Source organism: Elgaria multicarinata, chromosome 9 (genome assembly GCF_023053635.1).
Source record: "Elgaria multicarinata webbii isolate HBS135686 ecotype San Diego chromosome 9, rElgMul1.1.pri, whole genome shotgun sequence".
Lineage (NCBI taxonomy): Eukaryota > Metazoa > Chordata > Lepidosauria > Squamata > Anguidae > Elgaria > Elgaria multicarinata.
Genome location: NC_086179.1, coordinates 29,142,679 through 29,167,067, shown reverse-complemented (window position 1 = coordinate 29,167,067; position 24,389 = coordinate 29,142,679). Strand labels below are relative to the sequence as shown.

The following is a 24,389-nucleotide window of genomic DNA, read 5'->3' as shown; positions in this document are numbered from 1 at the left end:
TCAGTTAGCAAATGACAAATCAGTTTCACAATCCATGGTGGAACTTGGCTTGTTTTGGAAACTGACCGGAGTTTGTTTGAAACAGCAATCTCTGGTTCATACCTAAGGACAAGACAACTTTCATGGAAAGTGAAACTAAACTTTAGCCGAGTCCTCCTCCTGACCACATGAAAAGAGGATCATGTGAGGCTTCACTTTGGCCAGTTCAAGCCTGTGCACATAGTGCTTAAATAAGATATAGCATTATGTGCCAACCAACTAGTTATGCGACCCCCGAGCAATCACAGCTTTTAAAACACAGCTAAAAACTTTTCTTTTCCCTATAGCTTTTAAACTTTGAGTTTGTTCTGACTCTATACTGTTAGCTTCACCCTTCCCGGTGCCTGTTTACACTTCCCTGTGCCTGTTTGCATTCTCTTTCCCTCCTTATTGTTTACTACAACTTTATTAGATTGTAAGCCTATGCGGCAGGGTCTTGCTATTTACTGTGTTATCTGTACAGCACCATGTACATCGATGGTGCTATATAAATAAATAATAATAATAATAATAACAACCCATTTTTTTCTGCTTCACTTTCTTGTGCTATTAAGTCATAGGCAAAAGGGGGCACTGGGGCAGTGAGAAAAAACAGTTTGGTAAAATCATTCCTTTATAGTGGAATTTTATTACCTTAATTTTGACTGTGGTCTTTCTGCCCATCTACAGTGCAAATACCCGATAATTAAAAAAACCCATTTCAGACTTATTTGTGTTTAGGCAGCGTGGAGAGGGAGATCTAGCAATATATTCAAGTTTAAATTGCCACAAGGTATTAATCTACTCTTAAAGCTATGGTCTATTTTTTTGAGAAAGATAACCCATACATGGGGCCACACAGTGTGTAGAATCTACAGCCTGTCCAGAGATTTTGTTGCTTGTGAATTATAATTGTTCAGGATCTGAAAAACAGGGGCGGCAACCGCCCCTTTCACTGTGGTACCCATAATGACAAAAAATGAAAGTAGCAGTTTTGGCTGCCATCCTATGCACACTTAGAATCAAAGAATAGTAGAGTTGGAGGGGGCCTATAAGGCCATCGAGTCCAATCCCTTGCTCAATTCAGGAATCCACCTTACAGCCTACCTGACAGATGGTTGTCCAGCTGCCTCTTGAATGCCTCTAGTGTGGGAGAGTGTGGCGATACCCACCTTTCTGTCCCTTAGGTATGTCTGCGTTTGTATGTCTAGTGAGTGTGGAATGTTTGACTGAGTGGGTGTGGCTGATGATGCTGTGAGAGAGGGAGGAGTATAAATAAGTTGGCTGAAGAGATTGGTTTTAGTTTTAGTTCGTTTGATTTGAGTGGGAGTTTTAGTCTAGCTTGTGCTTCGTGAGAGTGTTTGGGGTGAGGAGTGAGGATTTTAAGGGACTTGGGATTGTTATTTTGAAAATATGTAGGTTTGATTTAAATTGAAATACTAAAGATTTGTTAAATTTCAATAAACTTTACTTTGTGTTCTGTTACCACAAACCACGTGTCAGCTCGGAGTGATTACCTGCTATATTACACAGTGTAAAAACATCTAAAAATACACCTGCTGTTCTGTACTTCAGTAATAGAACCTATTTGCCAAAACCCTTACCTTGTTCCCTCACATATAGGAGAGCGGTTGTGTTGTTTTTACCCTTTCCTCAGGCTTTTCAAGAGGTAGCGCTTGGCTTGAGAAGGGTGTGCTAGGCAAGGCCTTCTGTATAAGGTCGGTGCCGTCGCAGAGAGCCTGGGAGTAAGTTTATTTATTTATTTATTTAGAATATTTATATACTGCTCCCCATTGAAAAATTTCAGAGCGGTGTACAAGATAAAATGAAAATAAAAACAGAATAAAACAGTTAAAACAAAATTTAAAAGAAGCAAAACAGATTCAAGGCTGCATATTAAGGAAAGGCTTTTTGGAATAAAGATATTTTCAGGAGGCGCCGAAAGGAGTACAAGGTTGGCGGCTGCCTGACCTCCAGAGGCAGGAAATTCTATTGAACTTAGTGGGGCTTACTTCTGAGTATACCTGTATAGGATCACACTCAAAATCTCCTAGACTGGTGGTACTTGACTAATTTGAGTGCTGGGACAAGAAATGTGCAGTTACTCCACTCCATCTGTAATTGGCTCTGACCTTTTATCGTGAGGCCTCTTTTCTCTTTGCAGAATGAAATGTGCCTGGCAACCCAACAGCTCTCCAAGCAGCTGCTTGCATATGAAAAACAGGTATGCCTGATGCTCCGTCTGCAACCTGAGCAATTTCCGTTTTCAGTAGGTTAGATGGTAGAGATGAAAAGCAGACGCACCCAACGTTCCTCAGGCATTGGCTTAATTACGTTCATAGAGTTGTCCGTGGGAGAGACATGCCGCCTTACGATATCAAAATTGTGGCAAATGATGAGCGTTTGTACTATGCACTCGAGATGTTGCCCAAAGCACTGTGATGTGCTTGGATCCTTTGTTTTTCTTACAGGACGATCCAATCTCAACACAGTGGTAAACTCGCAATGGAGTGTGAGGTTGGGGGGCTGAGGCCTGTCTTACCCTGAGTGCCCAGTGAGGGCGTTTTAAGACACTGAAAAGACCTGGGGCCCAGTCTTTCTTCTGGCATCAGTGGAAGGTTTTCCATTGCAATGCAGAGTTGAGTTTTGGGGAGTGCACAGGGAGGGGATGGTTAACCCTCCCCTCCCCAACAGTGATCCCCTTGGAAACCCACCCCCATGTGGCAGCTAAGCTAGCAGGAAAAAACCCTCCCATTTGCACCAGCGGAAAGATTTTCTCCACCTCAGCTTCATTGCTATGTGGGGAAGAGGGTAACATTGTACTATGCAGGGAGGGGGGATTAATCTTTCCCTCCCCAACTGCAGCCCGCTCTTGAAAATTACCCCTGTATGTCACTTAAGCTGAGTGGGTGTTGGGGTGGAATCCATTATTGACACCAACGGACCCTTGGGGTGTGAGAAATCAGTTTGGGACTGTGGGAAATAGATTCAGGGCCAAAGGCCCAGGCCTAGCAATGGCCTAGTTCCACAGAGGTGAGCAACCTTGGTGCCCCCCAGATGTTTTGGACTACAATTCCCATATACCCTTACCATTGAGCATGCTGGCTGGGGCCAATGGGAGGTCTAATCCAAAATATCTGGAGCGCACCTGGTGGGCATGTTCCTCCCCACTTCTCCCTGCCCTGCCCATTCGGTATTCCCAAGTAAAACACTTTGCTCCTCATGGCTCTGAGTTTCAGAGGTTAACTAGAATGGGGGAAATAAATGGTTCATTGGAGTAGGGCAGAACCTGCCAACAGTCATTCAACTGTGTCTGATATTGCAGCCTGTTTCACTTTGCCTCATAGAACTCTATGGGAGCCCCTGAAAATAAAACCAAGCTTCTTACTGCTGTTTACCTTGCAGAACTTTGCCCTGGGTAAAGGAGATGAAGAAGTGATATCCACCCTTCAGTACTTTTCAAAGGTTGTGGATGAGGTAATCCTTGTTGCACAGCAACAGTTTTCTTAGATTTTAAGGTTCTCCATGTATATGTTTATCTCACTGAATCCAGCCTGCTTGGGATTTCTAAAGAAGCTGGAGAAGGGAGAGACATGCGTTAGTGCAGGCTGGTGGCTCCGACGTCAGTGGGGCAGTGAATCTGCTTCGGGATTCAGTTGGAACCAGTCAGAATTTTAAAATAGTTTCCCCACCTTGGAATAGCTCCTTTAGAGTTCTGACTGGTTCTGACTGAAACCCAGACCAGATTCACTGGCTCATTGACATCCGAGTCACCAGCCTCTGCTGTTGTTCATGCTTTGTGCAGTCTTTATACAGTGCTGTAAAATACGGCTATTATTTATTTATTTATTTTATTACATTTATATACCGCCCCACAGCTGAAGCTCTCTGGGCGGTTAACAACAATTAAAAATAGTAAATATTAAAAGTATACAAAAATTAAAAAACATAAAAACAGTATAAAAACAACAGTATCCATTTAAAAACAACAATTCTGGGGTCCATTAAAAACAAACAACGTTTTTAAATGCTGTTAAAATGTCTGGGAGAAGAGAAAAGTCTTGACCTGGCGCCGAAAAGATAACAATGTTGGTGCCAGGCGAGCCTCATCGGGAAGATCATTCCACAGTCGGGGGGCAACCACTGAGAAGGCCCTCTCCCTTGTTGCCATCCTCCCAGCTTCCCTCGGAGTAGGCACTCGGAGGAGGACCTTAGATGTTGAGCGCAGTGTACGGGTAGGTTCATGTCAGGAGAGGCGTTCCATCAGGTATTGTGGTCCCAAGCCACAATTGGGACCACAATTTAGCTACACAATTTAGCTACTGAAATGGCAGAGAGAGAAAATGTCCTGAAGTGGCCTATAATTTTGTTTAGCAGCTGTTGCTAAATTTCTGCAATGAGTCTTGTGGCAACTTAAAAGACTGGCAAATTTATTATGGCATAATCTTGTATGGACCAGAGTAAAATTCATCCATGTGTGTGTGCATGCATGTATATCTCAATTGTGCATGTGGGTGTATTGGGATATATGTATGCTGTTAAAGGATAACACTTAATGCATTGGATAAAATGGATTCTATTCCATGAAAACATATGCCATAATAAATCCATTAGTTTTTTTAAGAGACTCTTGTTTTTGTGGCAACAAACTAACATGGCTACTATTCTGGAAGCTGCAAAACTTCTAATAATTTTAGGAAATTTAAAATAACTCCAAGGACGTGCAAACAAGCATTCGCTAAAATTTGTATTATTTCAAACTGGATCTTTAAATAGTTGCAATGCTTTCCGTCTTGATTCAGAAGCATCTCAGCCAGTGCACAAATGGAGCAAAGCCAGTCTTAGGTTCCTGGAGTTCTCACCTTGCATTTGTCGTCAGAAGGCTTTCTTAGAACACTCTTCACATTTGTAATCCAACGTATCAGCCACTGACTCTACTTGCTTGGGATGTGAGAATTGTAATCTATCACAACAAGAAGATTCGGGAAGACTGTTGCAGCTCCTCGTAAGAGTACTTTGTAGGAATCCATGTTTGTCCTGCTTCCTTATTTGAGTTATTAGCTGATTACTGGGGCTTATTTATTAAGGGGTTATTGAAGATTCTGATTTTGAAAGCAAATGGCTTTTTCCATTATTTTGTTGTTGTTCTAATATGTATGAATACTGTTCTTTTTTAATATACTAAGAAAGCAATCCTGTAGGCCCTAAGCAGTGTCTATGGGACCATAGGATAGTTTGGATTTCCCCCTCCGAGGTCAGAGGCAATACTCTGACCTTGGAGGGGGAATCAGAGATTTGACCCCTGTTCCCTCACAGCCAGCACAGAGAGAATTTTGGGGAACCGCCCAGAGAGCTTTGGCTATTGAGCAGTATAGAAGTGAAATAAATAAGATAAAATAAACCACCCTAGCTGCCCTCTGATGTTGGGAACCCAACTTTGGAGAGGGGGGAAAGGGGGAGTTTCAGTAGGTAGGATGGGGAGGTGAGTAGACTTGAGAGGCCAGGATACGAGGTGTCCCGATTTTTTTCCTATCTCCCCCGAAATGCCTTCACTAGATGTGCTGTAAAGCCCACTGAGCAAAAAATGCAGGACGGGAGGACAGGTAGTTGCAGGTTTTGGAAGGTTGCTTTAAAGCATTCATGTCCTAAGCATAAATTTGCACTCTGGCTCAAGCCTAACTTCCTGTCTGTTCCATTGGGCAACACTGGTTGACATCTCAAGCACATGAAGGTGAATTTCACGTTCTAGTCTTAGGGGTACTGAGATTGCATCACTGCCTTCCTGCCTTTCAGCTTAACCTTCTACATACTGAATTGGCCAAACAGCTGGCTGACACCATGGTTCTTCCTATCATCCAGTTTCGTGAAAAAGATCTTACAGGTAAATATTGGTTGGTTTCTTCTTTTTTGGGGTGCTCCCCCATAGTTATCTTTTCCCGCAAGCCTAAGTGCTAAGTGTCGCCCTCTGTGTTTTACTTGGAAATAAGTAAGGCAAACCTGCTGGATAATAGCCACATTGCAAGGGGCTAAGAATGAAAGGAAGTGGATCCTGGCTACGACTAGGTTATGGGTAGGCAACTTGCGGTCCTCCTGGTACTTTGACCTGGAACTCCCTTCACTCCTCACCATTGGCTATAGTGGCTAGGCCTGATGGGAATTGTAGGCCAAAAAAAGTTGCCTACACGTGCTCTAGATAGTGATGGAATCAGGATGCTATGAGATCTCCAGCTGCCTATTACACAATGATGGATAAATCTTTTCAGTTGCCAAAGGCACGTGCCAAAATATTAAGGACTGTAATATTATGGCTATATTTTCGTACTGTGTGAACTGGGTTGTTATCGATGTGAGTGTTACCCAACCTGGTGCCCTCCAGGTGTTTTGGACTATAACTTCTGTTGGCCCCTCCCAGCATGGTCAGTTGTCAGGAATGTTGGAAGTTGTAGTCCCAATACTTCTGGAGGTTACCAATTTAGGGAAGGTTGATCTATGTGATAGAAAGGAGGGGCTTTCTTCCACCTTTCAAAGAAGATTACCAGTTCACTAAATGTACGCATCAGGTCAAAATGTTTTTATTTGCCCAGGTATTTCAATATCTTGGTTAGTCTGATCTATTGATTTAGCTGCCTCTAAACTGTTTTATTGCGGAGGTTTCGTTGTATTTTAGTTTTGGTGTCAGTAATTTTAGTCATTCTCTTTGTGCACCACCCTGATGTCTGTGTGGATGAAGGCTGATGTAAAAATATTTTTAATGAAGAAATAGTTCTTCATGTGACTTTCTCAGTGATTCCGCTGATCATGTTTCTGTTGAATGAATTAAGCATGGAACTCATGCGGTTTTGGTCGGTGGATTAAGGTTCATATTTGGAGAGAAATTTAAGCAAAGAACTATCATATGTACAAAGTAAAATAGTTCATTGGAATTTCAAATGAAGATTACTGTGAGCTGTGCTGATTAATCTTTGAATATTCACAGTACCGTTCCTTTCAAATTTCCCTGGAAAACCTTCTCAGATTCTTTACCCTAATATGCTAACTAGTTTCTCTTTTTCTTCTTCCCAATAGAAGTAAGCACTTTAAAGGATCTCTTCAGCCTTGCAAGCAATGGTATGTTTCACATTTCTCTCTTGTTTGACTGGAATTTGGCACCCATGCATGAATTGTGATGCTAAAATGTGCTTTTGATGCTTGCAGAACATGATGTTTCCATGGCAAAATACAGCAGACTACCCAAAAAAAGAGAGAACGAAAAGGTAAAAAGTTTCCCCTGGTGGCTGATTTGACAATATTTCTCAGCAGCAACACTTCTGTGTTAATATGGCACTGCATTACTTTATAGGAGGGAGGGGAAGAAAATTGATGGCTCATTTATATGTACATGCAAATAAAATGATGAAGGTGATTGATGGTTTAGAAATACAGTGGTGAAGAATTGTTATGTCTACTACATGATGGTGCAATTCTGAGAAGGGTGCACTGCCCAGGTAGTTTCTAACGCCCACCAAAATGACTGAGCCTTAAATGCAAAAATGCATACAGTGGGTTGGATCCAATTGGGGCCCTTGCTGCCTGTAGCTGTGATGAAGCACTTCCCAGGGTAAGCCCGAAATGAATACAACCACTCATTTCTGAAGGGGAGTGATTTTTTCCCCATAGGAATCCACTGTCATGACTTCCCCCTGGAAGCATTACTGGGGCTCAACAGGCTGGCTGCATGCTCAAGACCTCAATTGGATCCCACCCTAAAGTCCCAGGCTGTTTCTACACCTGCCTTTTTCCCCAGGATCGTTCCTGTGCATCCAAATGACAGGGGATCCTGGGAGCAGGCAGGGATGATCCCTCCATTTTCCTGGGATCACCCTTAGCTGTAGAAAGGGACCCAGTGTTATCAGTGGGTCTCTGGTGTCAATTAACTGCCTGGACCCTGCACAGTTGACTGGCTCCTTCATGTCCTTACAAACAGTTATTTTTATTTAGCTAAAGGCAGAAGTTGCAAAGGAGGTGGCCAGTGCCCGGAGGAAGCAACATCTTTCCTCGTTGCAGTATTACTGTGCCTTGAATGCTTTGCAGTACCGTAAGAGAATTGCCATGATGGAGCCATTGCTGGGATACACACGCTCGCAGGTATGTATCCTAAGCACAATACCATGGGAACGGCCAAGTAGGTCCCGTAAGGCAAAACTCTCGTTTGTTGTAGGTGAGCTTGGTTTGAACCTCTGGGTCCAAGGTAGCTGTAGAATGAAGCATTACTTGATTAAAAATGGTTGGCTGGGTCACTGCTTGAAACACCAGACTATCCGCCTCTTTCTTAGCCTCCTTTGTCCTTCCAGGGATTGGTGACAGTCCTCGTTTCTGTGCATCCAAATAATTAAGGCAGGGTGGCAATGAAAAAATAGTAGTAGTAGAAATTCGGGTCAGTTTTCTCACTTCCAAAGCCTGATGTGAAGATATTGGTGACCATTCCATGACAATGAAAAAATAGTAATAATTGCAACTTGGGTCAGTTTTTGTCCCTTCCAAAACTTGCTCTGAAAACACTGGTGGCCATTTCATGAGTTGGACATGTCCACATGCGGATTTGTGCTTACTGTGACCAAGTACATAGATAGCCCCATGATATTCCAGTCACTTAGCACTCGAACCATATCTAATATTCTTGCAATAATTTAGCTGTTTCACATCCCACAAGACAAATACTAATATGCGAGAATGAGGAGACTGTTTTGGAGGACTACAAAGACTATTACGCAGTGTGACTTTGAGCAAAACACGTGTGTTCAAACATCCAGGGCTTTTAATTGACATGAGCAATATTGAAGAAACAGAAGTACAAAGGCATCCTCTTGGAGTGACTTCGCCCACTGTAGGGACTGTGCAGTACTGTACAGGGTCGTGAACACCAAATTCAAAACACTCCCTACTTTCTGGTTTCACATATACAGTGAAATATGCATTATTAAAAAAACAAATTGATTGTGACTGAGAATGATACACCAGAGCTGCAGAAGCATGAAGGGTGCTGACAGTAGCCCTAGATCTTCTTGGGTCTCTGGCCTCGGAACCTCCTTCCTTTACACCCTGCTGTTCCTGAGTAACACAAATAGCACAATCAAAAGGAAAACTTGATTGGTGCTTTCTTGGGAAATTGCTTAGCCAATGTTAGAATGGGGAGAAGTAATGGAGGATTTAATTTTAGCCTTTAAGTATTTATCCTTGATACTAATGGTGAACTAATGGTAAGAGTATAGATTCTTACATAGCCAAAAATGTCACCATCCATGCATATAATGGCAGGCTTTGAGTCCCTAAGGGAAGGACTCAACAACAGTCCAGTGAGGATTGAGCACACTCAGCACAGATTGTGAGTGACCTATAAATGGAAAACTTGGAGGGGGGATGGAATGGAATATGCTGGAAGAGGGCATGGCTGGCTGGCACTCCGAAAAATTTTATTGCAGGTCCCACTTGTTTTATTCTATTTCTAAAAGTTATATCCTGCTTTCTAACCAGCAACTCAACACCACTTCTTACTGGATCACATCTGAACCCCAGACCTTCCCTACTCTTCTCCCTCCCACCCCACCCCCAAAGTTACTGCCAGCTAAGTCTTTCTTCAGAGCTACTACTTGGGATCCTGTTTATGTTTTTCAGATTAAATTTTTTAAGATGGGAGCTGAGATGTTTTCCAGAAAAATGGACAGCTTTTTGTCATCTGTTTCAAGCATGGTTCAAAGGTAACAGCTTATTCTGGCTTGCATTTCTTTGATTTGTGCTTTCGTTACTGCTGCGTGTGTGTGTGTGTGTGTGTGTGTGTGTGAGAGAGAGAGAGAGAGAGAGAGAGAGAGAGAGAGAGAGAGAGAGAGGGTGGGGGAGAGGATGGGGGAGGGGAGTTTCTTCATTCCAACAGTCATAGGTGCAATCTGGAACCATTGTAGCACCTGGCAGAGCCTAATATGAATGTCTGCAACCTCTTCCCATATTCTGTCTTAAGACTATGACCATGTAGACTTTGTGACTTCAGTATTGTTGGCCTTTTCCCTCTTCTTTTCCCACCCAATCCGTGCCGAGTTTTGTAACATCTCATCTGATGAGGAGATCTGGAGATTTCATAAGTTTGCACAATATTTTGAGTTGGCAATATTGCTTTTATGCATTTTTATGCTGCCCAATACCTGAGGCTCTCTGGGCAGTTCACAAGTAAAAGCATAAAATTCAGCAAGTCAGAAATAAAGGGCCTGTTTAGACAGCACACTGAGCCATGGCTAGGCCACTAACCCTTTTGCAGAAAATGGTTAGCCAGTGTGTTTAAACTGTGATTTATTTATTTATTTATTTATTTATTTATTTATTACATTTTTATACCGCCCAATAGCTGAAGCTCTCTGGGCGGTTCACAAAAATTAATTTATTAATTTATTAATTAATTTATGTAGCCACCGTAGTTAGGAATGATTCATATGACATGCTAAGCCATAATGTTTAGCACAAAATGCTTAACCACCATGGCTTAGCGTGTCTTCTGAACAGGATCAAAATAAGCTATAAAAGTTTTTTTTAAATGCCATATAAAACCAAACTAAGTTACAGCCTATGGAAACCCTGTGTGAAAATCTTTCCAAGAGGTGTTTAAAGATGTTGTCATGCAGTTTATTGTTCATTTATTTATTAGATTTCGGTACTGCCCAATAGTCAACGCTTTCCTGTTATCTACAGGAGTGGGCTCAGGAGATCACTGTTTCCCTGGGAGCTTCAGAGATGTGAAGCTGATTGGTGGGAGACTCAGGACAAATAAAAGGAACTACTTCTTTGCACAGTGCATAGTTAAATTATGGAACTCACTACTACAACATGTAGTGGTGGCCACCAATTTGGATGGCTTTAAAGGCTGGGTGGGTGGATAAATTCCTGGAGGAGAAGGCTATCAATGGCTACTGGCCCTGATGGTTGTGTGGTACCTCCAGTATATGAGGCAGTAAGCTTGTGTGCACCAGTTGCTGGGGGACATGGGTGGGAGGGTGCTGTTGCACCATGTCCTGCTTTGTTGATCCCTGGTCGACAGCTGGTTGGCCACTGTGTGAACAGAGTGCTGGACTAGATAGACCCTCGGTCTGATCCAGCACTTCTCATGTTTGATCCTGCCTCTTCCCCCATCATCACTCTCATTGGGCACCCGGTGTTTCTACTTGCTCTTTGTCACGGATGGAGTAGAACAATGAGATATACATCCAGCATTCTTATAGTCTTATGGAAAATGACTCTTTCTTGACTCCACAGATTTTGGAAGTAGTTACCTTTTCTCCTAGTGCATTTCTGTCGAATCTCAAATAGTTTAAAATGTAAACTGACACGAACTGCAACATAATAACAGCAAAAGCACTTTCTGAAAAAGCATTGCAAATGTTTTCCAAGTACCTGGTAATAGAACTGTGATAAACCCAGAAAATCCGACTGCATGTGCTGTACCTAGAAAACTCATAAATACTCAAAAACAGTAGCGCTCAAAATAATTCAAAATACACTCTCTTGCATTTCTTCCTGTTTCATGCCTAGATAAATATTTAAAGATTTTATAAACCTATAAACCTCATAAAAGGTATTACTACTGTAGTTGTGCCACACATTTGTAGGATTGCGTTGACTTTATTTTTGTTTTAAATGTATATTTTTGCAGTGTTCAGGAAGAATTGGACACCGAGGCTGAAGCCATGAGGGTATCTCAGCAAGATCTGCTTTCAGTTGGTGAATCAACGTACACACCTGATTACGATGCGGCCTCACCTTTCATCAACAGAAACCTTATCCAAAAAGCTGGCTATCTCAACCTTAGGAAGTAAGGAAGGTGTCGGTGAACTTGTTTTGCTTAACTTGGTAGATTGGTTTAGTCGCTTAAGCTAGTTTCTGGATTTTCTGAACTTTTGTCTGTTGCTGTACGCAGCATGCCTAAAAGAGAAAGGAGATGCCTCTAATGCAGGGGAAGACAACATGGCGCCCTTGGGTACCAGTGCACCCTCAGACACCTTTCTTGGTGCTCACCAAGGTGCCGTCCCCTCCCACTTTTTATTTTACTATATTTTTTGATAACAGAGTTTCTTGCAGGCAGCTGGGACTGCTTCAAACCCAAGTGACAGCCTCTAGCTTCTCTCCTCTTCCTTTCATAGAATCATAAAATAGTAGAGTTGGAAAGGGCCAATAAGGCCATCAAGTCCAACTCCCTGCTCAATGCAGGAATCCACCTTAAAGCATAGCCGACAGATGGCTGTCCAGCTGCATCTTGAAGGCCTCTAGTAGGGGAGAGCCCACTACCTCCAAGATAATTGGTTCCATTGTCATACCGCTCTAACTGTCAGGAAGCTTTTCCTGATGTCCAGCCAGAATCTGGCGTCTTGTAACTTGTGCCTATTGTTCTATGTCCTGCATTCTGGGAGGATCGAGAAGAGATCCTGGCCCTGCTCTGTGTGACAACCTTTGAAGTATTTGAAAAGTACTATCATGTCTCCCCTCAATCTTCTCTTCTCAAGGCTAAAGGAATGTCTCTTGGCCACATGTGGGGATCAGAAACAGTCTTAGGAAATGAAGATAGCAGCTGGCTGCAAGCTGAAGGGTTTGCCTACAACACACCCATTTTGTGGTGGTGCCCAAGACAATTTCTCAAATGGCTACTCAGAGGCCTACCCCTAATGTAATGGAACTTCTGACATTGTTTAGAAAGGTTGATATCACGTTGTTTCCTGTGCTGCGGAAACATGCACTAGTGTTTACAAAACAATGTCTACGATCCAAGCAGCCCTGTGGTGGAGTAGAAAGCACTTGTGGTGGGTGTACATAACCAAGGCAGAGTGAATGCCTGTTGGGAGAAGTTTGTGTTGCCACAGGGTCACTTTAAAAAATCAGGGCTGAACAACCATAAGCCCAAAATAAAAGAAAAATATACGAAAGTGAGAAAAAAATGAGAGGATAGCAAGATTTCATCATCATCATCATCATTTGCCTCAGCTAGTTTGTTTCCTTCAAGAAATAGCGAACAGATTGAAGAAGTTCCCTATGAAGCTGCCACAATGGTGGTTAAAAGTGAACTGAGGGGAAAGGCAGGAACCCACTAGGGGCATGCACACTGGGACGGTGGGGGAGGGTTCCCGCCAAGACTTCCTCAACTCTAGAAAGTTCCCACTCGAGGCTCCGCACAGGCCAGAGCCCATATATGTGATGCACAGAGAACATGAAGAAGAACTATTGATTCTTCACATCCTCCTGTATTGCATACGGCTTTGGAGTGTCTGCCAACCATCATGAATAGCTGGCAGGGAACCAAGGGTCATCTGCAGCCAGTGGGGCTGGAAATACCCAGTGTGGGGCTGTTTGGATCCCAGGCTGTATTCAGGGCTTGCTTACGCAGTATTATTGGGGCCCATGCGTGTTTGATACTCAGATGACGGCCAGCCCCAGAGCTTTGAATACATGTAATAGGGGTCTTAAGGAGAAGGCCAAGCGTAAAGTAATACTGCCTGATCAGCTAATCCAGCTTTCCCCAAACTGGTGCCCTCCAGATGTAATGGGCTACAACTCCCATCAACCCCAGCCACTGAGGGCACCTGGTTGGGGAGGGCTACCCTAACGATATTTAGTGAATACAAAGGGAGAGAATGGGCTCAGGATGCTTTATAGCAGTGGTTCTCAACCTGGGGCGCTCCAGATGTGTTGGACTGCATCTCCCAGAATGCCCCAGCCAGCAGAGCATCCTGAGATTATCCTCTCCATTGTGTTCACCTAGGATGCTCCCCCACCTTGCACCTGACCCTATTTAGTGACTGCAGCTCTGATGACAAAACAGTGGCGACTAACAGGGGATGTCTGTTATTCCCATCATTCCATCATAGCTGAGTACTGCTGTAAAACAGAATGCAGAGCTAGATTGACTGCGACCATTTTACACCCTTCATGTGCATTTCTGTGAAAGGAGTTCCGTTTTCAGAAGCAGCCCTTCTCGCACCCAATAAACCCAAACTATAACAACTCCCAAACAGAAAGCCAGTGAATATCAATTGGAAAATCTTCTGCTTTGTATAAATTCTTCAGGGTGGTATGCTTCTTCGCACTTCTGTTTTACAATGATGTAGAGAAGATGATTATTTTATCTATTTATAACACTTTTGAACCTATTTTCCACCTAAAAGGTGTTGATAGCCATGGGAAGGGAGGAATTGGCCTTATACCAGTTGAGAAGATTTGTCCATTCAGCCTGGTGTTGTCTGCTCTGACCGGAGGAGACTGGTGGCTCCGTTTTCGATGGGGCGGTGGATACATTCTGGGTTTCAGTCAGAACTAGCCAGAACTTTAAAAGTCCTATCCAAGGTGCTGAACCCTGTCCCAAAAACAGGTTCAGTGCCTTGGATCGCTCCATTAGAGCTCTGGCTGGTACTGACTAAAACCCAGAATGGATCCAGAGCCCCTCCAAAATTGAAGCCACCAGCCTCTCCTGGCTCTGGCAGGTAGTCCCTCTCCAGGGTTTCAAGCCCGATTCTTTCCTAGTCCTACCTGAAGAAACCCAGGATTGAACCTAGGGCTTTGTGCATGCAAAGCATGGCTCTACCACTGATCTGTGGCTCCTCCCCCAAATCTGCAATCAAGCAATGTCATAAAACCAAATAGCTGCAAGAGAATCAAAGCCATTGCAAGTTGATATCATGATATCTCCTGTCCTGTGGGATAATAAAAGTTTGTGTGGAGTTGACATTGGATACCTGTCCAATTCCTTTATCCCAAAAGGGTTGTCTCATTGGTGAGGTGGAAGGGAAATCTGCTAACAGGTGGTGATGACTGAGACAGATCCTGACTGTGACTCAAAGGCACTCTGCTTATGTACACCAGCTGATGGGGAACACGACCGGGAGGCTGCTGTCGCACTCACGTCCTGCTTGTGGGCTTCCCATGAGCAACTGGTTGGCCATCGTGTGTATAGAATGCCGGCCTAGGCAGGCCTTTGATTTGATCCAGCATGGCTTCACTGTGTTTTTTTCCAGCAAAACAGGCCTAGTGACTACAACATGGGACAGGTTGTACTTCTTCACTCAAGGTGGGAACCTGATGTGCCAACCCAGGGGAGCTGTAGCTGGGGGACTGATCCAGGACCTGGACAACTGCTCTGTGATGGCCGTCGATTGTGAAGACCGGCGGTACTGCTTTCAGATCACCACTCCAACAGGAAAGCCGTATGTATGATGGGGAGCATCTCTTTCACCGGAAAAGAGGGTTTGCAATCTGGCTGTATTAACGGACTTGCTTTGAACATAACTAAAGATCTCCCTGAAAGCGAAGGTTATTTAAAGCAAGTTTCTGTAGAGTAGCCTTCCCCAACCTGGTGTCCTCCAGATGTGTTTGGCTGCTATTTATTTATTTATTGCATTACTGTACTGCCCAATAGCCGGAGCTCTCCCATTATGACATACAGCTTATTAGGGATGCTGTTCTTACCATTTTGGCAGATGCAAGCATAGTCTCATCTGCATGCCCAGCTGTACCTGGCAATTTGCCCTGTTCTACACCCACCGAGGTACAAAATCTCTCCTTTGCATCTGTACCTTTTAGGATTGTGTGGAAGAGAGAATTTCAGCAAGAGCCGTTTGTAATGTGACATTGCTGAATGGACTTGGAAAGCCCAGTGCACGTCTTATAAGAAGATACCATAGAAAATACTTTGGTTGTTACTGATTTTGGCTGGCCTGGGGCTGCAGGCAGGGGACAGTGAGTCTGTTTGTTTTGGAAACAAAGAGCAATATAACAAAGAGCAAACATAAGGCAATCATAGCTATCTATCCAGTATCCAGCATTTATCCCAAATGGGTGAAAATTTCACATACCATCCAAAATACTACATTCTTAGGAGTGCCAGTGTAGTGTAGGACAGCCTTCCCCAATGTCCATGCTGGCTCAGAATGATGGGAGTTGAAGACACCAACAGGAGTGTTCAGCCCAGTGCAAATAGCATGTATGTTCGATTTCGGTCAAGAGCACAGTGGGGGTATTCTCTCCCTGCCCTTTGTGCTGTGCTGAGTTTGTGACAAATGAAAATGCCCCTTTCGTATGATCGGGCCTATTGGATCTTCTGGTGTCTTGTTTTGCAAGCTTACTCTGTGCCTTTGTATGTGTCAAAATAAATGCCCATGTATTTCTTTGTAGGGGCATAACCCTTCAGGCAGAAAGCAAGAAGGAATATGAGGAGGTAAAAATACATGGTTTCCCCCCCCTTTTTTTTTTCTTTTGTAGAATTCAGAGCTCTAGAACTTCAGGGTAATTTTTCCTTTCTTTCTTTTGCTTTTGCAGTGGATATGTGCAATCAACAACATCTCCCGGCAGATCTATCTTACCGACAATCCTGAAGTGAGCATGTTTTTGAGAGGGTTTTTTAATGGAACGTTTTCTTAAATATGCTTTCTGTGACCCAGTGTTCACTCGGGCACCTTGAACAACTTTACTTAAGGCTCTGCTTCTGTTTCCCTGTAGGCAGTTGCCATCAAACTAAATCAGACAGCGCTGCAGGCAGTGACCCCAATCACAAGCTTTGGGAAAAAGCAGGACACCCTCTCCCCCAGGTAACATTGTATGTTTGAAGAGCCATATTTGTCTTGGATTATTTGAAGGCTTCCTGCACATAGGAAATTAGCATCTCAGGGTAAAGGCTAGGCTATAACTCCAATTTCCTTGACATGTTAGTTTTCTGCAATCAGAATGTTTTGACATGGGGGCGGGGATTCAATAATGCAACTGTCCTACTGCATTCTGAAGTAGTACTTTCCAGGGAGGGCTATACCGTATGATATTTTTGAATGTATGTTTAAATTATGTATGGTAGATCCTACTGCCTGCATCATACGGTGACATGTGAAAGCTTGATTTTGTTAGGCAGTGTAGTGCCCTCCAGATATTCTGAACTACAAATTTAGGCACTGACTAGATCTTAGTGTTAGCAAGGTTGCTGGCATCCTGTGCCTCTAGAACCTGTGCCTTTACAAATGTTGCTGGGCTACAGATCTCCTAATCCTCTGACCATTGGCCATGCTGGCAGGGGCTTCTGGGAGTTGTAGTCCAAAATATCTGGAGAGCACTGGGTTGCCACACCTGTGGCTAGGCAGCCGAACTTCAGGTGAACATGCTTAATAAAGTACCAAATAAAAGTACAGATCTATCTTTATTTCCTCAACTTTTTCTTATTAATCCTCATTTGACACTTGAAGTGCATATATGCAAGATGATGTTCTATGAACTTGATTGGGTATGACAGTGGCCTTCAGCTGAAAATTGTGGGTTAATTAGAATTGAGGGGATGCAGACCATGCCCAAGCTGTGCATGAGCCACTTTGTTGGCTTCAACAACCCTTGAATGCTGAATGAGGGCACTTGGGGTTGTTCGTAGGTTAAACAACCCCAAGTTAACCCAACAACAAGCCACAAACAACCCCCAAATGCCCCTATTCAGACATCATGTAAACAATCCTTGAGGGTTGTTAAAGCAATCGGGATGCAGCTTGGGTGCCTTGCACATTCCCACAATTCATGAGATAACTAACCTATGGTTTGTTACCAGATGCCGGCGTTCCATCCAAACAGGGTCTATGTTTTAGTTATTTTTAAGACCCCTTTCATTATCCAGATATTACGCCAATGATCTTTAAAAGTCTACTCAAACACTAACTAAATGCCGTCTTGCCAATTCTCACTGGCCTATCCATTCATGGGAATCCATCTTCCTTTCTAGCTACATTTCTCATATTGAACCATTCTCTTTCCTTTTGCTTTAGCCAGGATGTGAAGAATGTGGAGATGCTGAATGACAGGACAGTTCCTAATGAAGCTGCCAGCATTCCAGACGCCACTGAGTTAATTGCACCTGGAACGCCAATTCAGTTTGACATTGTACTGCCTGCCACAGAGTTCCTAGATCAGAACAGGGGTGGCAGGTAAGCCGGTGAAAAGCCTTTTGTTTGACAAAGTACTCCCTTCCTTTTGCACCTTTTTTCAAGGTGTCACAAGATGATTATGTAGCGACTACCACTGCTGTGTGTGTTACAGGCGCACAAACCCATTTGGAGAGTCTGAAGATGGCAAGAAAGAGGATGAGGCGGGTAAGTACTATGGATGCTGTTCATAAAAATCAGTTTGATTGGACCCCTAAACCATTTAGATCAAGCTCCTGCCTCTGAAGGCAGGGCCATTTCACCTTTCCTACCTTACAGCAACCTCTGTAGTCTGTACAAAGCTGTGCTGTAAGCAGAGAGTTGGTGCATTATTGCCAAGGTATCTGCAGAGCAAATATCTCCTTTGGCAGGCAAGGCAGGCTACAAGCTACAGCAGCCAGCAATGGCTCAGTTCAGACAACATGTTAGTCAACCAGTGGAAAACTCCACTCTGCGGTTGAGTTTTTAAAGGGGTACTCCCCACACAACATGTTCTAACTCCACTCTTGTGTGAGTGTGGGCTACTGTGGAGTTGAGTAAAAGTCAATGTGGCTTTGAGTGACAGTTCCTGTGCCTTCTCTCCTCCCCCAGTCCTCCTGATGGTATCCCATTAGCCATTGCTGAAAAATATATATCCCGGCAGCTCTCCTAGAGCGGCATTCGCTCCTTTCGCCGCTCTTGCCAAGGAACTCTGTAGCCAGTGGAAAAAGTCAACTCAGCGCAACGGAAAACTCCATGGAGCCCCCCATACAACACGCAAGACAACGGTTGTGCAGGAACTTTCTTCTGTACAGCGGGGATATGCTGCATGGAGTGTTTTCCAAAAAAAACCCACCCTCCACCATGTGGTGGAGGTTTCCTGCCAGACAACGCATTTCTCAATGGTGGTGTAAAAACTCCATTGTGGAGTTCTGAAACCACCATTGAGAAATGTGTTGTCTGAACTGAGCCAGAGTATGAAAAGAAGCACACTGTCAGTTTGATCTGGGGGTCAAGTCTTCCAGTCTCAAATGCGGCCCCATCTCCATAGACTAAAGCTGCTGTTTGGTCCAGAGCAAAGAGCTTAAGAACTGTCTTTTTAGATCAATCCAGGACCTGCCTGGAGTTGGGTTTTGTTTCAAACCACAGCCTGCCAAATGCTTCTGAGTGCTCAGAAGCAGGCTGTGAAGGTCTTGTTCTTCCCCCTTTTGATTGATCTCAGCTTCTGGAACTCAAGGGACACGTTGCCTTTGGTACATGGCATTGAAATAAAGAGAAGGATTTGCATTGGACTGGGAATGAAGTCACCCTGATCAGCATCCTAAATATATTTTGGCCAATCTGGAGTCAGCTACACCAATGCAATCCTTGGTGACATTTCTAAACGGGATTGGAAGTGGAGGGTTCGTTGCACTTGGCAGTCATGGGATGAAGTCTTTGCTATATTACAGGCATTAGTAACCTCAAGGCTGGATTGCTGCAATGCGCTCTACGTGGGGCTGCCCTTAAAGCTGTTCTGGAAATGAGCTAGTGCAGAATGCAGCAGCTTGGCTGTTGTCAGGAGCTGCCCCTTTCCAGCATGTAACTCCTTTGCTGAGGGAGCTGCACTGGCTGCCTATTCGCTACTGGGCCAGTTTTAAGGTGTGTACAAAGTTTTTACTTGTGTACAAAGCCCTAAACAACTTGGGACCAGGATAGCTGTGAGAGCGCCTTCTCCCCTATCAACCTGCCTGGTCACTGAGGTCATCCAAGGGCATGCTCCTGGTGGTTCCAGATAGACCTATTGTCCAATTGAAGTCCACTAGGGGAAGAGCCTTCATTGTGGTGGCTCCCCTCCTATGGAATTCCCTGCCTCTGGAGGCCAGGTAGGTGCCAACTTTTTATTCCTTTTGGCACCTCCTGAAAATGTCGTTGTTCCAGGAAGCCTTCCCTTAATGACCTGCTGCTTTTTATTTGGCACTTTGTTTCTTTTAAAAATGTACTTTTAATGTGTTTTTTACTCTGTTTTCATTCTTATTTTGTTTGTCCACCACTCCGAAATCCTGAATAGGGAGTGGTATATAAATACTGTAAATAAATAAATATTGGTGTGAGCATTTAAAGGAAATGTATGCATTTAGAGCATAGATCGCTCATCACAACGCAGGTTTGTTCTCTTGTGGCTGAACGTGTGAATGGCCCCCATTGTGTCTGCATGCTCTGTGTAGGCGATGGGGAGGGAGGCACAATTTGCAGCCCAGTGTAATTTCAGAAGCCCTTTGCTTCAGTTCAGACCTCTGGCAAGAGCAATCTGTTCCTCCCCTGGAAGCTCGCTGGGAAGACAGAGAGAAAAGCGGGTGTTAGAAAGAGAGAAAAAGGTCTCCGTGATGACTTTTGGCCCTGCCCTTGCTCACCACTGGCTTTGAACCCAGCTACTGCCAGCATGCAACCCCGCATAGCCTCTCTCTCGTAATAATACATTTCCCCACAAATATACAGGGTGGTAGATCTGTGGTGCCTTCCTACGTTCAAGTTGCCATCTGATGCTGCGGTTGAGCAAGGAGCATCCATATATGTACTAGCCACATGCATCCCAGTTGATGGCCATCACTACATCTTATGGGATTCACTGCCACAAGATGTAGTGACAGCCACCAATTTGGACGGCTTTAAAGATGGGTTAGACAAATTCATGGAGGAGAAGGCTATCAATGGCTACTGGTCCTGATGGCTATGTGCCACCTCCAGTATGAGAGGCAGTATGGCTGTGTGCACCACTTGCTGAGGGACATGGGCAGGAAGGTGACATTGCACCCATGTCCTGCTTGTGAATTTCCCATGGGCAGCTGATCACCCACTGTCTGAACAGAGTGTTGGATTAGGTGGACCCTTGGTCTGATCTGGCAGGGCTCTTGTGTTCTTCTGTTCTTAAGAAAATATTCCTTCAAGTGATTCCTCTCTCTGCAGAAGCATGCTAGGGATAAAATTAGATTATTCAAAAACTTGAGAGGAAGTGTAAACCGGTGATGTTTCTTTTTTTTTTCCTGTCTGCCTTTCTCTTTTCCCCTAGATTCACTCTTGCAGCAGATGTTCATAGTCCGCTTTCTTGGATCGATGGCAGTCAAATCCAACCACACAATGGAAGTGATCTACGAAGCAATGAGGCAGGTGCTGGCAGCCCGGGCCATTCACAACATCTTCCGTACGACAGAATCCCACCTCTTGGTCACTAGTAATGACCTGAAGTAAGAAACACTTCATTACCTGCCTACTTCCTTTTAGTGTCACCGCTTTTTTTCGGCCTTGTCCGCAAGCTGGTTGAAGTGAAGTTAATGCTGTGCTGAAATTTCCCCCCATATTCTTTTCAATCATTCTCATTCAATTTGATAGAAAAGAAATTCAAAGGAGAAGAATATTTTGAAGAAATTATCATGGGTTGGGTTCATAGTTCTTGTGTTTGCTTATGAGGTGGCTGAGGAGGAGTCTGTGTGAGTGTCCCGTCTTTCATTACACAGAGAATTATCTCACCAGCAGCCTGTAGCTCCTTGGCTTCTCACACTTCAATTAAAACCCAGGGGAAGACATCATGAGGTAATTCCTCCAATAGGGCTTTTTCAGATCAGGAAGCACAGGCACCTGGGAAGGTGCAGAGCAATGGAGAAATGTGTAATATAAAGATAAACATACACCTTGATAACCTTGCAGTGATATTTAAGCTCAAAAACACCACCAAAATAAATTATAAAATGCCCTGAAACGAGGCAGAAAAAAGTCGGAAGAAAAACAAAACCAGTGGTGGGGGGGATGCAATGGAGTATCTTGCAAGAGGGCTTGGCTGGCTGACACCCTGAATAGGAGAATTCCACACTGCAAATTTTTGTTATAAGTCCTGCTTGTGAGTCGGGAATTTCTACTGCAGGTCCACCTCTAGCCTAGTATGAGGATAGATAGCCATGAAAACTACTATCTGGTCAAAAATGGGATGTATATTTTGCTGCCTTTCTAAAAGCTGCCAATCGTAAGACCAAAATACATATACACAACTGCTGCTGGTATTACTTGAATTTAGAGGGCAAACTGCAGGCGGAGAAGAACATCTGATAACAGCATTCCATACATTGAACTTGAGACAGGTGGAACTGCTCTGGCTGGTTCTGGACTTAAAGAAACCTGCCTGGAGCGCCTAATATCATATTGCAGATGAGCCTAGGAAGAAGGGAGGCAGCTGGTGTTGCTTTCAGCATAGCATTCAACGGTTCCCAGGATATTTAGTTATTTATTAAAACATTTGTATCCCGCCCTATATCATTGGGATCTCAGGGCAGTGTACAGATAAAATCAAACAGTATAAATAATGTATGCAGCTAAAAACGTATTAAACCATTAGAAAGCTAAAACTAGTAGAGAATTTAAAAGCAATAAAAGCAATTATATGCAACTTTAGCCCTCAAAGGCTTTGATAAAAAGCCATGTTTTAACTTCCAGGATAATCCTGGAAAAAGATTTAAAATTTTTCAGATGCCAGTGCCTCATTTTTTTCAAAGAGCCAGAGCTAGGTTTGGAGCTTTGACCAGGGCTATATAGCAGGGAGTGAAAAACAAATGGCAGATCTTCCACGGAGAAAGTGTTGCGTTGTATTATTATTATTATTTATTTATATAGCACCATCAATGTACATGGTGCTGTACAGAGTATTCATGAGACTGAGGCTAACTTTCACTGGAAATGAAATCCCCACAGTAAATATTCACTGAATACACAGATCTTCCAAATTCCATAGTCAAACAAAGAAAGCTTATGGGTCGTAACAGCTTTTTGGTAAATAGCAACAGTAAGTCCTAACTAAGCATCATTGAAAGTTATAGGATTTTAGTCACAATGAATTGATTTCAGTTGAGACTCACAATGCAATCCCATGTATGTCTACTCAGACATAAGCTCATTGACTTCAGTGGAACTTACTTCCATATATAGGATTGGAGCCTGAGTCACAACCAGCTTGAGATAGAGTGGGCCCCTGTGCTTTTTCTAAATCTTAAATGTGTATTCTTTCTCTTTCTCTCTCTCTCCACACTAACAGATTAATAGATCCTCAAACCCAAGTTACAAGAACAAGTGTAAGTATATCCCTCTTGCCATCACAATCCAGACATTGCAGTCATTGCTAAGTTGCCAGCTGGGAAGTTGTTAGGTAAACACTTAACCAGTCTTAAAATTCTAAAACCTGTTTTTCTAGTTCGATCTTGCCAACGTGACACAATTTGCTGCTCATCAAGAAAACAAGAGGCTGATTGGGTTTGTGGTTTGCGACTCTGAGTCTCCGGGGGAAGATTCCATGAGCGCTTATGTATTTGAGAGTAACACCGAAGGGGAAAAGGTCTGGAGATGGCTTTGTTATGTTATTTAAAATACATTAAGAAGTTCCTGTTGTAGTCTTTAATTACAAGTCTTTAGAATTTAGCGAGTTGACTCCCATTGCCTTAGTAATTTTGTACACCACGCCTCCCCCAAACGATGTTTCAAGATTTCTTAGCAGTTATTTATATTACACCTCTGCCTGGAGATGTCAGTGTGTGGGGGGTGGGGGGAGGTTATTTAAAATCTTTCTGAATAAGTTTTGTACCTCTGCCTGGGATTGGTGGAAGTCCTCTCCTGATCCCTTGGCTTTGCCCACCAACCACAGTGGCCACTGATTTCTATCAGTCCCAAACAGCATGACCACTCATCAAGGATGGTGGGAATTGTAGTTCAGCATCATCCGGAGGATCACAGATTCCCTCTAAGGTCGTCCAGCCCACTACTACAGCACCAACTGTACCGCCTTCTCACCATACATACAGTTTGTGTGGCTTCCACAGCCATTAATTGGTCCCAACTTGCTGATTTGGAACTGCTACCATCTGTTCCTGCTTTTTTGTTCCATTGGCAATAAAAAATTTCAGGAATTATCGAGTCTTGCCCATTTGTGTTCAGACAAATCTGCCTGAACAGTTGTAAACAGGGAGGTTTTGCCCAAATCAGTACATTTTTTTAAAAAAACACCTTTTTGTAAATTATTCTAAGGCTTATTCTGCTTCCTTTGCAGATTTGCTATGCAATAAGCCTAGGGAAGGAAATCCTTGAGGCTCGGAAGGTAACGTTCTGCTATTCTTCATTTTGCATCCTTTACTCTCTGACATAATGAATCTCACTTTCAAGCCTTTCACACCTTATGTTACTGCTGCATATAAAGTCCCAAAAGGTCATCTTTACTCTGAAACTATGCCAGTCTGATTTTGGGAGATGAATCTATGTGATGTTCCTTAAGTTCAGTGCTAAAAGTAGTTACCTAATTAAAGTTGATTCTTTGAACATTTGTATAGTGAAAGTGGTGCACTGCAAAGTGGCATAATTCATGCTTATAGGCATGAACCAGTCATAAATAACCAGCGTTACGTTACATTTATTGAAATGGAGCAGCTAAAG

At 43.5% G+C, this 24,389-nt stretch overlaps 1 protein-coding gene across 1 annotated transcript in view; it reads left to right on the top strand.

Annotated features, from left to right (window-relative positions):
- APPL2 (adaptor protein, phosphotyrosine interacting with PH domain and leucine zipper 2) overlaps positions 1–24,389 on the top strand; it is a 38,209-nt gene that overhangs the window by 11,161 nt on the left and 2,659 nt on the right. The window contains exons 3-20 of the mRNA XM_063133417.1: positions 2,183–2,242; positions 3,424–3,495; positions 5,812–5,899; positions 7,084–7,125; positions 7,213–7,271; positions 7,996–8,142; positions 9,670–9,752; positions 11,690–11,848; positions 15,036–15,224; positions 16,192–16,234; positions 16,336–16,392; positions 16,516–16,604; positions 17,811–17,969; positions 18,082–18,134; positions 20,995–21,169; positions 23,005–23,041; positions 23,161–23,301; positions 24,010–24,057. Of these exons, the coding sequence (XP_062989487.1) occupies positions 2,183–2,242; positions 3,424–3,495; positions 5,812–5,899; positions 7,084–7,125; positions 7,213–7,271; positions 7,996–8,142; positions 9,670–9,752; positions 11,690–11,848; positions 15,036–15,224; positions 16,192–16,234; positions 16,336–16,392; positions 16,516–16,604; positions 17,811–17,969; positions 18,082–18,134; positions 20,995–21,169; positions 23,005–23,041; positions 23,161–23,301; positions 24,010–24,057 (1,701 nt within the window). The remainder of the gene's footprint in view (positions 1–2,182; positions 2,243–3,423; positions 3,496–5,811; positions 5,900–7,083; positions 7,126–7,212; positions 7,272–7,995; positions 8,143–9,669; positions 9,753–11,689; positions 11,849–15,035; positions 15,225–16,191; positions 16,235–16,335; positions 16,393–16,515; positions 16,605–17,810; positions 17,970–18,081; positions 18,135–20,994; positions 21,170–23,004; positions 23,042–23,160; positions 23,302–24,009; positions 24,058–24,389) is intronic.